Source organism: Ambystoma mexicanum, chromosome 11 (genome assembly GCF_040938575.1).
Source record: "Ambystoma mexicanum isolate Mex_15411 chromosome 11, UKY_AmexF1_1, whole genome shotgun sequence".
NCBI classification, from domain to species: domain Eukaryota; kingdom Metazoa; phylum Chordata; class Amphibia; order Caudata; family Ambystomatidae; genus Ambystoma; species Ambystoma mexicanum.
This window is the reverse complement of record NC_090934.1, coordinates 411,482,376-411,496,707: the sequence shown is the minus strand read 5'-3', so window position 1 is coordinate 411,496,707 and position 14,332 is coordinate 411,482,376. Positions and strand designations below refer to the sequence as shown.

Genomic DNA, 14,332 nt, shown 5'->3' with positions numbered 1-14,332 from the left:
CGTGAATGTGGTGAGAACGCAAACTATTGGCACATGTAGTGGGGATGCCCCCGGGTCAGGGTCTTCTGTGACGAGGTCTTGGGATGGATCAGAGATCTGGATGGGATCCAACAAAGCGCTGACCCTTCCTAATACTGTTTGGGTACGAGAGTGCGAGAATGAACGCAAGAGAATAATGGGGCTTGTGGCCCCACTGTTACTAACTGCACGGGTTGCCCTCGCTATGAGGTGGAAAGCTAACCAAGTACCAGGGAAAAAGGAATGGATAAATGTGGCCACTAATATTTGTACAATGGAGAGAATCACTGCAGCCCTTCATGGGAAATCCACATAATACAAGTTATTGTGGAGAGACTTTGTGAAGAGATACATGGCTTGGCCTTGACGGCCCCTACTTGAGAGACTAGGATGAATGAGACTGGAATGAACGCCTAAGCCTCCCCTAACCACTGAAAATAGGGAAATTGACTCTCCTTGGTAGGCCAATGTACCCCAGAGATGCGGCAATGTCCACTAACACGCGTTAGGCGGGAATGCCACACACAACTCACGACCAGGAGAACTGTTGTTCACACACAAACAAGAGGAAGCACCGTTCCGAGGGGGGGATTATTGTTGAGAATTTAGAAATCAGGGGCAGTTTGGGGATGGGATTGAAATTGAATGTTACCATGCGCAATATGTTCCTGACATTTTTATGATGCCTTTTGAAAATCTCAACAAAAAAAAAAAGAAATTGAAGCATTGATTCAGAAGAATGAATAGAAGATGAAAGGGTTACACATGCCACTGATTCTCATTGCACCAACATGGGAATGACACATATGCTATCCCTATTGTTTACGGTAGGGTCAGATTTTGCTGCTTCCCCTTCTACTTCAGTTGGAACACCCAGAATATCATTTAACTGTTTGAGACATTGTCCTGATATCTGGAAGTGAGGTCTTTTTTAAACCTTACTCCCCGACTTAACTCACTTCATTTTGAGGGCACTGGTTAGGCTGCCATTGCAGGGGGCCTTGTCCACATTTAAGTCCAATGTCGTACAAGTACCCTCCTTGAGTAGAGTAGTGCAGGGAAACATTGTTTGACTATGTGTATAGAAAGCCGAGATGGGCTGGTGGGAGTGTTGGCTTTTAATTTGACCTTTTCAGGTGCACTCCTGCACATCTTTTTTTTTTAATTACTGCACGGCAGCCATTTGTGCACTACAGATAGTGAAGCGCAAAGACAGAGAAGCCCTGTCTTTGTGCCTCACTGTCCCTTTGGCTGTCTTATTCCCAAGCAGTGGCGGGATGTGGCCTTACACGAGCATTCTCTTCCGGTACCCGTGAAGTAGCCCTTTGTATTCATGGCTCTGGTTCTGATTGGGTTTTATGCTGCAGACAACCCCAATCTTGTGGTGCCCCATGAGTGAGGTCATGGTTGTACCTCAGCAGGCTGTTCATTATTAATGGACAGCCCCACAGAGGTTGAATGCTGCAGGTCCCCCAATAGGCGGGTTGGGATTCTCCAAACCCAGGATTTTGTATAACTGAAGACCTTGTTCAGTCAATCACGGGAGGCAAGAACCGGAAGTGCAAGAGGCTGCAGAAGGGTCCTGTAAGAGCTATTGTGCAGGCTATCTATTGCAAGGCAAACTCTGCACTTTCATTGACAGAAGATACCTTCCTGGATCTTATGCAGCTTGGTGCTGTGAACCTCGTGGCCCCTAGACGTTGTTGCTTTGCTGCTGCTTCTCTATCAAGAAAGAGTCCATCTGGTGCCTAATCCTTGAGTCGTGTCTGCAGTGTGTGGTGTCACGTTAACTGTTAACCTAATATGTCGAGTCACTCAAAGTCATGGGAGGGAAAGCATACGTTTGTCTTATTTATCAAGCCTTGTAATCTTCATGAGCGGCCACTGGGCGCAGATTTCAAAGGCAGCTTTTGAAGAACACAGATGCCTTTGGGCCAGGTGCGCAATACAAATAAAATAAATACAAATACAAACACTCTTCACCCGCAACTCCTATGCCTTCAACACTGGAAGCTACAGTAAGAGCAGTTATCCTCAATGGTCCTGACCTACCTGGGTTTGTTGTATGGAACAAGGAATGAAGGGTGGGTTTTCATACCTGTTCTTAAGTCCTCCTTTTCCCTATTTGATCATATTTTTCTACATAGAGTTCCTTTCTAGCAGCTACCCTTGCCTTACCTTTGGTGGTGGAACCTGGACATAGAAATCCTGCTTTGGATCCCCCTGGGCGATTTGGCTTGGCAGCTGGCCTGCGCGATTTGGATTGGCTTAACCTACTTTTAAAGTAATTTGACTTGCGTCATTGACGCTAGTACGATATAATGCACTGATCCTATGTAATGTTTGTGGGAGAACTGCGAACTCCTCCCCAAAGTAGCCCAACTTGTTAACTTACCTTGAACTTTGTGGCATACTGGTTCTTAGGTTATGGATTGGATTATGTTTAGCTAATGTAGACTGGTACTGCCTTATACATTGTTAAATACTCAGCGTTTACCTTGAAGCTGCTTAAATTGTAATGCGTGGTGTGTGTTCCATTTTGAACACTCAACTGTGATGGTATTGGTGTAAATATTGTTTCACTTATCAATTTAGTACTTTGGCCGAATGGGTCTGTGTTGACAAATAAGTGAATGTGTATACTTACTTGTGTGGACACCCTATTGCTTAAGTCTCTTGTGTTAATATTTTACTTAACACGCCCATGGTCTCCTCAATTTAATTCTTACTGCTCAATCATGTTACCAATTGACACCCTGATTCATGGATTATTTGCACCAAAAAAACGGGATTTGTGCGCCATTCTGCCTGCAAATCCCTGTTTAACTAATGGGGATTTGCGGGCAGAATGGCGCACAAATCCCGTTTTTTTGGCGCAAATAATCCATGAATCAGCTGCTGAGAGTTTGGGAAGAGTTTTGTGGTAAACCTTTGCAGGTTCATTAAGGTGGGCTTCTCAGAAACCTACACCAGTGGTGGTTCTGAAAAACATCCTAACTGTTACTGATGGCGGTAGCACCACTAACAAAACAGTCTCCACCTAAGAATCTTGCCAGTCGAGGCCAACAGAAGATTCACATACTCCAGTCCGCACACTATAAACGAGGGCCCCTTAATTCATAAAGTTGGTTCATTTAAAACTTCTGTACATATGTATATGGGCGTATTAAAGGATGAATGCAAACCAAACACATTGTTTTGTTAGTCTAATGAATGGAAAATATCTTCTTGGTGCACACAATTTGTTTTCCTTCAAAGACCCACAATTTAGATTCCAGACATTAGACAACTGCAGAACTGCCACAATATTTATGGAAGAATAATATCCATCAGAACAATAAGCAGTTCTTTATCTCTTTTAGTGTAGTACAAAATGGATATCCAATCCGCAAAGCCGGTATATCGAGATGTGAAGTACAGTGTGCTTTAAGAATGCTGTAGCCTCGCTGACCTACATCTAATTAATAAACTCAAGGCTCATTCCAAAAGACTGGAAGGGCCTACCCTTGACTTCCTTGCAGATGTTCACCTAGATACTGCATGCATAGCTCCAATATGGATTTACGTGCCTACCTTCACAAAGCACTATTTTATTGGCACACAAACAGGAGCAGATTAACAAGCGAGACTAGCCGTACTGAGAAATGTACTTGAATATTGTCCCAGTCACACACTCACCAATAGGAAATGATATTTGATGATCTATACAAAACGTGTGAATACAAAATACTTGATGAGTTGAACATTTTTTCTAAACTGTAACAGTATTTTTGCAGCTTCTATTTATTTTAAAGTCGCATGCAGTGAACCCAACCTCCCTGCAGGTGGGTACGATATTCAAAATGGAATTTTTTTTGACTATGCTATACCTAGTGTGGAGAGAGAGAGAGAGAGAGAGAGAGGGAGGGAGGGAGGTACATCTGTATTTATCAGTTATAGCAACTCTGTAGTCATGGTTAAGTTGGTGTGAGAGTCTGTCTTATGGTTGTGTGCCCTTCACACCCTGAACCCTTGTAAATCAAAGCCTGAATTGTGTACCTGAACTTTGCCCTTTAGAGCCCCAGCTCATGATAAATGAAAAATGTATGGCGAGCTGTGCCTGACCGTTATTGTGTTTGTAGCGAACCTTTGTGCTTGAAATCTCTTTTTTGTAATACTCATCTTATTTCTAGTGATCGTTTTACTTTGTCTATTTTAATATGGAGCATGTATTGTTATTTTGTAACATTAATAACCATTTGATTCTTCTTTCATTTTCATACATAGATGGTTTTGCCTAGAAAAGAAGGCGGTGCAGCCCCATCGTCTGCACAGCCAATTCACGGCACCCTAGCTGATCAGCACCGGACGAGTGCAGGTGCTCCTTCAAGTACAGCCTTCTGCTCTGCAGCCACTCCCTCCAGCAGGTACAACCTTCATGTGTATTGCATCCTATCCCATCCTTATGATGCCCTGTGCATGAAGGGAAGGTCACAGTCTCCCACCTGCCTTGCCCTACCGGGCTGCCGCCACATCCTTTTACTGATTCCTCCCTATTGTCAAATTAGCTATAATGTTCTGAAATGTGATAAGGGAAATTGATCTTTGAAGCATATAGACTTAAAACGCACTAACTTCCAAATGTGTGTCCTGCCAAGTCACAAAAAAGGTAGCTCAGTATTTAGATGGAAAGAGTTCATTAACAAATGTGTGTTCGTCCTTTTGTTATCAAGTAGAAACCACGAGTGTTCAAGTGGGTTGCTGTTGGCTGCAAAATTGACCTGGTAGTTTTGTGAGTTTCATTATTAATATGTTGTTTCCAAGGTTTTGCCTTCATGGCACAGGTAAGGCACGTATTGTACTACCCATTCATGGGTTTTAAATCTATTTAAGGTAGACACATTTTGAATCTTCTCCTTAAATAAAGTTTCTACACACTTTTCTATACCTGAACTCTTTGGATTTGACCCACCTGCAGTGTTAGATCTAAAGTTACAACCTTCTTCTCAAACGCAAGACCTCGAGGGTGTTACCAAACTGCTTTTGAGGTCTCCATCAGGGATGCAAATACCAATTCTGCCATCTGAGAGACCATAAGTCTCTCTGTCATGGTTCTCAAAAGCATATTATTCCACTATGCAAGTCTCCTCTCAGAGCTGTCTGTGCAGGCTTTAGTGATGGCCTTTGTTTGATGTTTATTGGTGTATAGTCTGTTTATCCTGGGTTTTCCCTAGTGGTAACAACTGTGTAAATCCGGCAGTAAAATGGGGTATTTCTAGTAGTTACCAGTAGGTGGACAGCGGGACCCAGAGAACACTGAGAGGAGGAGTAGTGAGGGGGTGGACCAGAAAATGTGACGTATATCTGCCGAGTCGGTTAATGTCCAGACTTAAAGCCGTGCAGCTTCAGTTTTATAAGTTTGTCAAGTAGCAGGACTTAAAGGACACTCTGAGAAGGAGCTGTGTGTGGAAAGAACTATGAAGTGAAACTTATATCTGCAGCGGTGTTGCGCGTCACTGCAGCTTGGCAGAGCTGCAGAGGGTGTGCCAACAGACTATGATACTAGCCCGCTGTGCTTTCTTTAGTTATCTGTGTCTTAACGAGGAACATGTGAACTACCAGTGTGCATCTGTAGGTGAAGGGACAGACTATCTCCTGATTATCCTTCTGTGTTGTCCTGTGTATAGCCGTCAAGATGCTCCATTTTAACCCCACTTTTCTTGTCACTGCTATTGACTTTTGAAGATTCTGAGGATCCCTGAAGACAGGATAATTCTAGTGTGACAGGAGAGATTCTCATAAACCACTATGATCAAAAAGGCCCTGAAATGATCAGGATCATCCATTGTGGCCCAGAGGAACCGGGCCTCATTGAATGACAGCTCCTGGCAACAGTACCCTTTGAAAAGCAAACCAGATACTGTGTTTTCCTTTTTCCAAGTGAAACACGGCTATTTCTTTGCAACAAGTATCAAGAATCGGCTGTCCAGAGAAAGACTCTAAACAAAGGCACAATAAATGTAACCATGCTGCAAACCACTTGAGCGCTCAAGGTAAGGACTAGAGCTGACTAAAATGGGTATTTGCTGCAGAGAAAAACCGAAATTAAAAGAAATAAGTTAAATGTGCTTTTTCCTGAATGAAGAGCAAAATCGCCTATTTTAAAAGTATATCATTGTGTAAAGGCTTGATTATTCAAGCATGTGAAAGGATTTGCTACTGTTAGAAATACACATATAAACTGTTTAATTCTATATGTTTGAAGTTAAGATTTACAAGTATACATCAAAGCAAAAACCCAGGCTGAATGACAAACTATGTCAAAGAAAAAAAAATCTTGCCATCCCAGAGTGCCACCCATGAGAAAGGGTTACACCTCATAAACCTCTTGAGCAGGAAATGCTAATTGCGAGCATCGGGGCTTTGAATCCCAGGACAATGGGGGATTCCCCAGTTCATCAGACATTCGTCTTTGCCTAAGGCTGAGACAATAGAAGGCTAAGACTCTCATCTGTCAAGTGTGAAAGGTAGGAAACTTCAGTCAAAGGAAAGGGGCCCCTCATCCTGTTTCAAAGGAATTTGACATCTGCTGCCAGTTGAAAGAAAAGAAAAAAAACTGCTAAGGACATTTGGTGTTTAAATGCCTATTTGTAACTGAACTTTAAAGACATTTAACTTTGCCACAAGAATGAGGAAAAATCTGAAAGTTGGCAGTGTTAAATCTAATTTTATTCTCTTTCTTTGAACCCTGTACTGCATAAGGAACAGAAGTTGTGAAGAATAACCGTTTAGGGGGAAAGTATGGAAATTGCGCACATGACATTTTGTACACATATCCCAGGGGTAAATGCGCATCTATGTACACAATTGGGAACATTTAGGCCAAATCTTTCATGGTTAAAATTGTCAAAATGTTGCAGAAAGCCTAAACCAGGTCCCACAGACTGGGGATTTGGATTGAAATGGAAATGTGACCCACGAAATATGTAACCTGTGCATCTGATTTTCTCAGATGTCATCACTGTATAAATATATATTTGTTGGAAAATTAGATTTTGGTTCTAGGAGCTGGGGGAGGTTCCTAGACATTGTAAAAGTGACACCATAAAACATCACATCCTTTTCTGTTATCCAACCAGCAAAGAGCAAGGCAGAAACCATGCGTGTGCCCAATCATAGCAGTAGGGGTGTGGTCAGTAGGACTGCCCCTGCCATATAATTTTGTGATGTCATTTGGCATGATAAATAAGGGAACCTCACAGCACACAAGATACTGATTCCTGACTTCATCCTGATTTTCTGCGTGGCGCCCTGCTCCTGAATTCTCCATCCTTGTTCCTGATTCCTGATTTTACTTACGAAGCTAAGGCCTCAGCATTGCTGAACTCCTTTTTCAGCTAAGCCCAAATTCTGAAGCAATCCCAAAAATCCAAGGGAAGCATTTTGTTCCAGTCTGGCTTGCTACTACTAAAGGCTTGGCTGCTACAAACTCACCATCCCGCTGATCTCCCATCTCCAGTAACCAGCGCAGTCCAGTGTGCAGTGCGGTGACCAGAACCGTCCAGCTGACCCTATCCTGCCAGATGTGCCCTGCTGTCCTTGTTTAGACCGATGCGTGCGATGACCAGAACCCTTGCCGGTCCAAAATCTTAAATTAAAGTGGACTGTAAGTAGTAATAGGAAGCATAGAAAATCATAGCATACCTTGTTTTGTTCCATCCCAATCTCTAAACTATCCAATCCATACCTTAATAACTTGTCACATTGTCAGAATCCTTATTGCAATCCTGTCTTTGATCTATCTTGCTAAGCGCCATTTCTGTAGTCGTTTTATCTTGTGTAAATCTTAAACCATCCATCCTACTTCGAGTGATCCGACTGGTTCCGCCAGGAGAGGACATGGGGATTTGGCGTTGAAGTCATGAATCAACTCCAGAGCTTACTTTGTCCCTTCTTGGTATTCTAGCCGGAATGCTCTAGTCCTAGAGTAAAACTATAGTAAATATTTTCTTGTCCAAACTGAGTTTTTCTGTTTTCGTGCCTTTATTTTCTAAAAACGCCTCTCATTCAACCTTGCATATCTTCATTTTAATAGCTAGAGACTTCATTTCAACTCTGACTTATACATAAGACCTGTAGCTACATCCGAACACAAAAACCGCACGCTAAATCAGTGTATTTCACCTGTTTTTCTTAAAAACCGTTGAGTGAAATTTAGGCTGGAATTTGCATTTCTGCAAAGTTTTACACGTGAGATTCTTATAAATTATTTCCAAATTTCCATTAAGATTCAAACTGTTTACTTTTGCTCGTATTATAGCTTATGATGGTTAGCATCCTTTCAATGTTGCTCCCATAGTAATTTATACTGATTTAAGGATTTTTGCACACTTCATTGTTTTGCTAAGCCAATTTCGAATGTCATTTTAAAAGTGTAAGATTTCCAACCCGTTTTTCTCTCTTGTTTGGGGAGGGAAGGTGGTATTTAAATTCTGTTCACTGTTCTTTATACCTAAATTCCTGCTGCTTCCTTATATCTGTTTAGAATTGCTTATTTGGGAGTTGAGGAATTTTGCAGGGGGAAATCCTAACTTAAGTGTTATCTTTCAAACAAGCCAAAACTGTTCTTTTCTCTGTGTTTTATATTCTGTGTTGCTAAAAGTGAATATAACTGCCTTACATACCTTTCTATCTGTTATTGTCACCACATTGGTGATTGTTGCTCCCTATTATTAAGTAAATGTGTGTTTTGAATTTTAAATACATGAATAAATATTTCCTTTACCAACCAGCCTGATTCCTGGTCCATTGTGACCTGGGGGTATTTTGAGAAGGGGTGTGATATGAGTGGTATATCACTCAGAATATTGAACCTATAGACATAATAAAATAAGTATTTCATTTGTGCGCTGCATACTACGCTGAGACCAGGGTGTATCGCCTGATTGAAATCCTTAACACCTGGAAATACTGCCTTATACGTTGTCACACAAAACTCTATGATGGAAACAAGCACCACGTGTCAGCACTGATCATGCATTTTCGTCAGCCATAATAGACCTATACCTTAACCTGTACATTAAGTCTTTGTAGAAATAGTATACCAACTCTACAACTAACAGGACATTTCTTGCCCATTATCAGTTACTAAGCAAACCCCCTTTGAAGCAAGCTATTATGTTTTTTCTCTGATGCATCTCGGGCAAGAGTGCTTGAAGAAAAAATGACAATCAGAATTATCCCTAGCTAATGGGTAAAACCAAGATGTGATAGTAGTTCCAATAACAGAACGGACAGATTTGGGGAAGCAACTCTATTCTGGTCAATAGGGAAGGACACTAACATCTAGTGTGACGATTTCTGGGATCACGTCACTTTCCCCCAGGGGTGACACTCTCCCTGTCAAGCTAGGGAGGTAAGCCTGATACACATCATTCCACTTAGGGGTTGCGGAAAGCGGGACCTCACATTGAGAGACTCTCTTCATGGGGACACAGACTCCCGTTTCATGAGGGAATTCCCTAACCCTCTTACCCTTGAGATCATAAAGACTTCTGGGAGACAATCTGAAAACCCTACTTTGCTATTGCAATACTTCTTCCTTTCTTCCTGTAAGAATTAATACCACTAAGATAAGGTAGACTAACATTAACATACAGTCTGATCTCTAGTCGTCTTCCAAGAATACTGTGACGAAGAAGATTGATGTCGTTATACAAACTACTCCTTTACCAAGTATAGAAGGTACTGGGAAGAGGTGGCCCGGAGGAGGCATAAAGAATACATAGTGGACTAAAAGAAATCTAGAACGCTCCGCTGGGGAGGACCCAGTTGTATCACATAAAAATTGAGAAAAGACTCAATGAGAGGCGAAGCAGGCGTGAAGCTTGGCAGACCCCGGAAGTTCAAACCTGAAAGGGAGAAAGCCTCCTGTCGTCAGGACGACGACAGCAGGAGTCATTTGCAGGCTGACGCAGAGCAGGCCTGACTGGAAGCTGTGAACTGACCGACGGTGGCATGACCTCGAGGAAGTGGACCGAGTGGTCTATTAACTGCGCTGAGACCACCTGGCTGGGTGACCCCACGGATCCACAGCACGTCAGCGCGAAGCGGAAGGAGAAGCAAGAAAAGTATCCAGCGGCAATACAGCGATCCAACAACCCAGGAACAACCGGTGACGTTCTGCCACCAGAGAAGAAGTAACTGGAGTTACGGGAGACCTGGTAGGGGATTGGGGAAGAGTACCGAATGGGAAAAAGGCATCAGGAGGAATCTCCCTCGACTCAGTAGTTGTCAAGATTAATAAAAGTTAGAAAGAAACAAAGACACTATGGAAACAGTTGCCCTTGTTCCTACTGGAAGGTAAAGAAAACCAAGGAATAAATAACTGTATATTGGAAACAAAAGGAGTGTATGGCATTTAAGCAAGCTGCGAGAGAAACTTGGTAAGATTTGCAAAGATTGATAAAAACTCTTGTAGAAAGTTATTGAAAGATCACAAACGGCTGAATCAGGAGAAGGTGTCCATATCTAAACTTGTGAACCATCTTCCAGAAATCAATATGTGACTGAAATTGGAGAGATTATAGGGCATATGGCGAAATCAGGCTACAGACAAAAAAAGAAATACAAAATGTGTACTGACCCAGTAATATTAGCAATACGGCAGTCCTGCATCTCATATAACCTCTATTGCATTGGCGTTTACTGTGCCCCCCCTCCAGTATGAGGGTACACAAATGGAAACTACTACCACTCGCACCGATAATGGAATTAAGTGTGCTTCTTGGTGTTTTCTATGAACCTGAATGTTTTCCATCGACCGTCCATATTCCCTTTAAATATTTAAAAAAGGTAACTGGCTCTTGCCAATATAAGAAATCTTAGGAATTATTATAAATCGGGGCAAAGTGTCCAGTAAATAAGTAGGAAGGAATATAGTGATTAGAGAAAGGGGTTATCCAATTCCGGCTTGAACCACTCGTTGAATTAGACAAACTGGACTGACTGCAAACTAGAACGATCTATGAAGGTTTAACTTTGGAGAGCCTTGTATCATCAGACTTGTGAGTCGTGTTTACTAGCCCAGAATGGAGGACGAGTAAGGAAAGATTGGCACAGGTATTGAAACCTCAGTCGTATAAAATGCATTAAGGTATGAATTGATAAAGTCTGTGGGAAGATCATTGGTAAGGGACAGTTAGAGAGAGTGCCCCTACTGACCGAAGAAACCCTATTATGTTTTCTACTGTTATATATGCGGAGTGCCATTCTTCTTGGATGGCCATCTCAGAGTACCCCCTCTAATTCAACGATTTTATCATGGAACATCACAGGTCTGAATAGCAAGCTAAATAACAGAATATACCTTGAATGTGTAAGATCATATGATTTATTTCTTTTGCAGGAATTTTGGTTAGTGGAGCATATGAACATACAGGTTTGCGAAGTATTTCAGAACCCAGCTAGAAAAAGCCCAATCCGGGTGACGTGAGTGGAATGATGACCTTTGTTAATTTGGTGGCCTATATAAAGAATATATATTAAACAAAAACTCACACTATCTCCCAACCATTAGGCTTGTGCATGGTGTGAATTGGCAAAATATGATATGGCATTTATAATGCACCTGTACACAAGTGTTTCTAGGTGCGACAAAACAAGGAGGGGTAAACATAGGGAGGACAAAACCATGATCTTACTAGGCCCTGTGTCATTCAGATTGCACAAGTGCAGGGAAGTGGAAGGGGAGAAGTGCAGGTAAAGCACGAGTGCAGCCAGCGGGTGGCTAAGTGCAGGTAATACAAAATGCCACAAACAAGTGGCTCATAAGAGCAGAGAGAAGGGACTGTAGGGTTGCAGATACAGACCACAAGTGCTAGGGGAGCTGGGAGGCAATGCGAAGTACAACTAAACATGTAGGAGCCTGGGCCAAGTTCAGAGGTTAGCCAGGTGACTAGTGCATGGAGCAGTCGGGACATCAGCAGGGGCGAGGAAGAGAGAAAGAGGAATGTCTTGAGTTGCTTCCAGAACCAGAGGTGGTTCTGCTCAAGTTTGAGAGAGGCAGGGAGGCTGGTCCAGTGGGAGGCCCCAACCGAAGATAGAGATCTACCCCCAACTATCTGCTTGGAAAAGTGACTGACCCTCAGAGAATTGCAGGAGGATGAGCAGAGAGCTTGAGAAGAGAAATTTTTAGGAAGAGATAGTTGGAGAAAGTCAAGTCCCAGGCCCCAGAAAGCCTTGTCGACAATGCAGAGGGTCTTGAACTTGATCCTTGCTGTCATTGGTAGCCAGTGAAGAGACTTCAGTGCTGGAGAGCTACAATCCCTGGGCTTGAGGCTAAGGACAAGTCTTGCTGTCCTGTTCTGGATAAGTTGTAGTGGTTGGAGAGTAGTTTCAGTAGTCCAGCCTAGAGAGCACCAGACCTCTGGAGACTGAGACCTTCTGGGGGAAAGTGAGGAAAGGAAGAATACCTCTGAGGAGGTGCAGCTGACAGTTTGACTTCTTAGAGACGTCAGAGATGTGAGGAGAGAAGGAGAGGGTGAGCTAAAAATGACCCTAAACTTCTTAGCCTCACAGGTAGGACCAGGGAGAGGGCCCAGAGTGGGTGGCCAGAGAGAGAGAGAGGAAAGGTGGGAGCTGGTGTTCCGATGAGGAGGATCTCAGTCTTACTGGCATTAAGGCAGAGATCATTGGTTGCATACCATTTCTGAATTGCAATCAGACAGTCTCGAATGAGAGAAGAAGAGGTGGCTGAGGGGAGCCTGAAGGAGAGCTGGGTGTCATCCGCTTAACACTGAAAGTTGGAGCCGAAGGAAGCGATGCAGTGGCCAAGAGGTGCCAGGTATTGGTTGAACAGCCAAGGAGAAAGGTTAGACCCATGGGGAACACCATAAGTGGAGAGAGAGCTAGAGGAAAGACCCCAGTTGGACCCGAGAAGGTTGGTCAGTGAGAAAGGAGTTCGGCCTGATCAGTGATACCCAGGTTATCACAGAGGCGATTGAGCAGGATGGCATGGTTGACCGTATCAAAGGTGGAAGAGAGATCAAGAAGAATGAGGACAGAAGGAAGTTTAGAATCAAGGTTAGAGAGCAGGTCTTCATGGGTGTTCAGGAGAGCAGTTTATGTGCTTCTGGCAGCCCTGAAGCCAGACTGGTAGTCGTGGAGACAACCAACAGATTCAGTGTGCAGATTAAACTGGGAGATGGCCGGCTTTTCCAAGAGTTTGCCCAGGAAAGGAGTGATGGAAATCGGGGGATAGTTAGCCTGAGAGGAAGGATCGGCAGAGGGCTTCTTGTGCAGAGGGTGCACAAGGGAGTGCTTAAGGGAGAGGAGAAGGTTCCAGTGGCAAATGAGTGATTGAAGCAATTGGCCAAGGCTGGAGCAATGGTGTCAATGTAGTCCTTGATGGTTCTGGATGAACGGGGTAGAACCTGTTTTGACAAGGCTTTCATAGATTGGACTTGTCTAGAAACATCTTCTGGGGTGAACAGGGGAAATGAAGAAAAGGGAGGAGGAGAGATGGCCATAGGTGGGCCAGGTGTGGAGGAGGAGGAAGAGGAACACCGGGTGAACAGGATGTCCTGAGTTTTAGTTATAAAATGAGAAGCGAAGGCCGTACAGAGAGCCTGGGATGGAATAGGGGAGGTAGAGACTGCAGCAGAACTGGGCAGCTCCTTGCAGATTTTGAAGAGTTTGGCCGAGTTGTTAGATGCTGTAGAAACGCAGGCTTGGATGTGGGCTCTCTTCTTGACGAGGGCATAGTCTGTATTACCTTTGGTGCAGGCGGCAGGCCAGTTTTTCAGAGGGTGCACCTGATGCCCTCCACTTCCTGTCAGCCACCCTGCCCTAACGTTTGAGGGTGACGAGTTTGGAGTCGTGCCAAGAGTTGCACTTGGATTTGGGCGTCAAGCGGATTCTCATGACGGGGGCAAGTACATCAAGAGTGTTAGAGATAGAAAGATGAAGGTTAGAAGGGGCTGTGTCAGGGTGTGATTCAGCCAAAGGTGCAGAAGGAAGAGAGAAAGCAGCGGCGAAAGCCTCAGCTGACACTGGCTTCCTGGGTTGGATGACCGAGAAGGTAGGTGACAGTGCTGGTGTGGGCTTGGCCTGGGGGGTAGAGAGAGAGAGAGATCAGAGGGAAGGAGAACGTGATCACTCCAGGAGAAAGGAGTGGTGAAAGATTTGGAGAGGGGGAGGTCTGAGGAGATCAGAACATCAAGGGTGTGCCCTGCAGAGTGAGTCGGGCCAGAGGGAAGAATAGAGAGAAAGAGAGAGTCTCAGAGGTTGCGAATGAGTCCTGAAGAAGGGCAGGTAGAATCTAGGTGGATGTTTA

General features: G+C 43.7%; 1 protein-coding gene across 9 annotated transcripts in view; it reads left to right on the top strand.

Moving 5' to 3' along the window:
• ATG13 (autophagy related 13) overlaps positions 1-14,332 on the top strand; it is a 1,946,514-nt gene that overhangs the window by 1,348,167 nt on the left and 584,015 nt on the right. For all 9 annotated transcript variants that reach the window (XM_069623214.1, XM_069623211.1, XM_069623215.1 and 6 more), the window contains one exon: positions 4,285-4,424. In XM_069623214.1, coding sequence (XP_069479315.1) covers positions 4,285-4,424 — 140 coding nt within the window. The remainder of the gene's footprint in view (positions 1-4,284; positions 4,425-14,332) is intronic.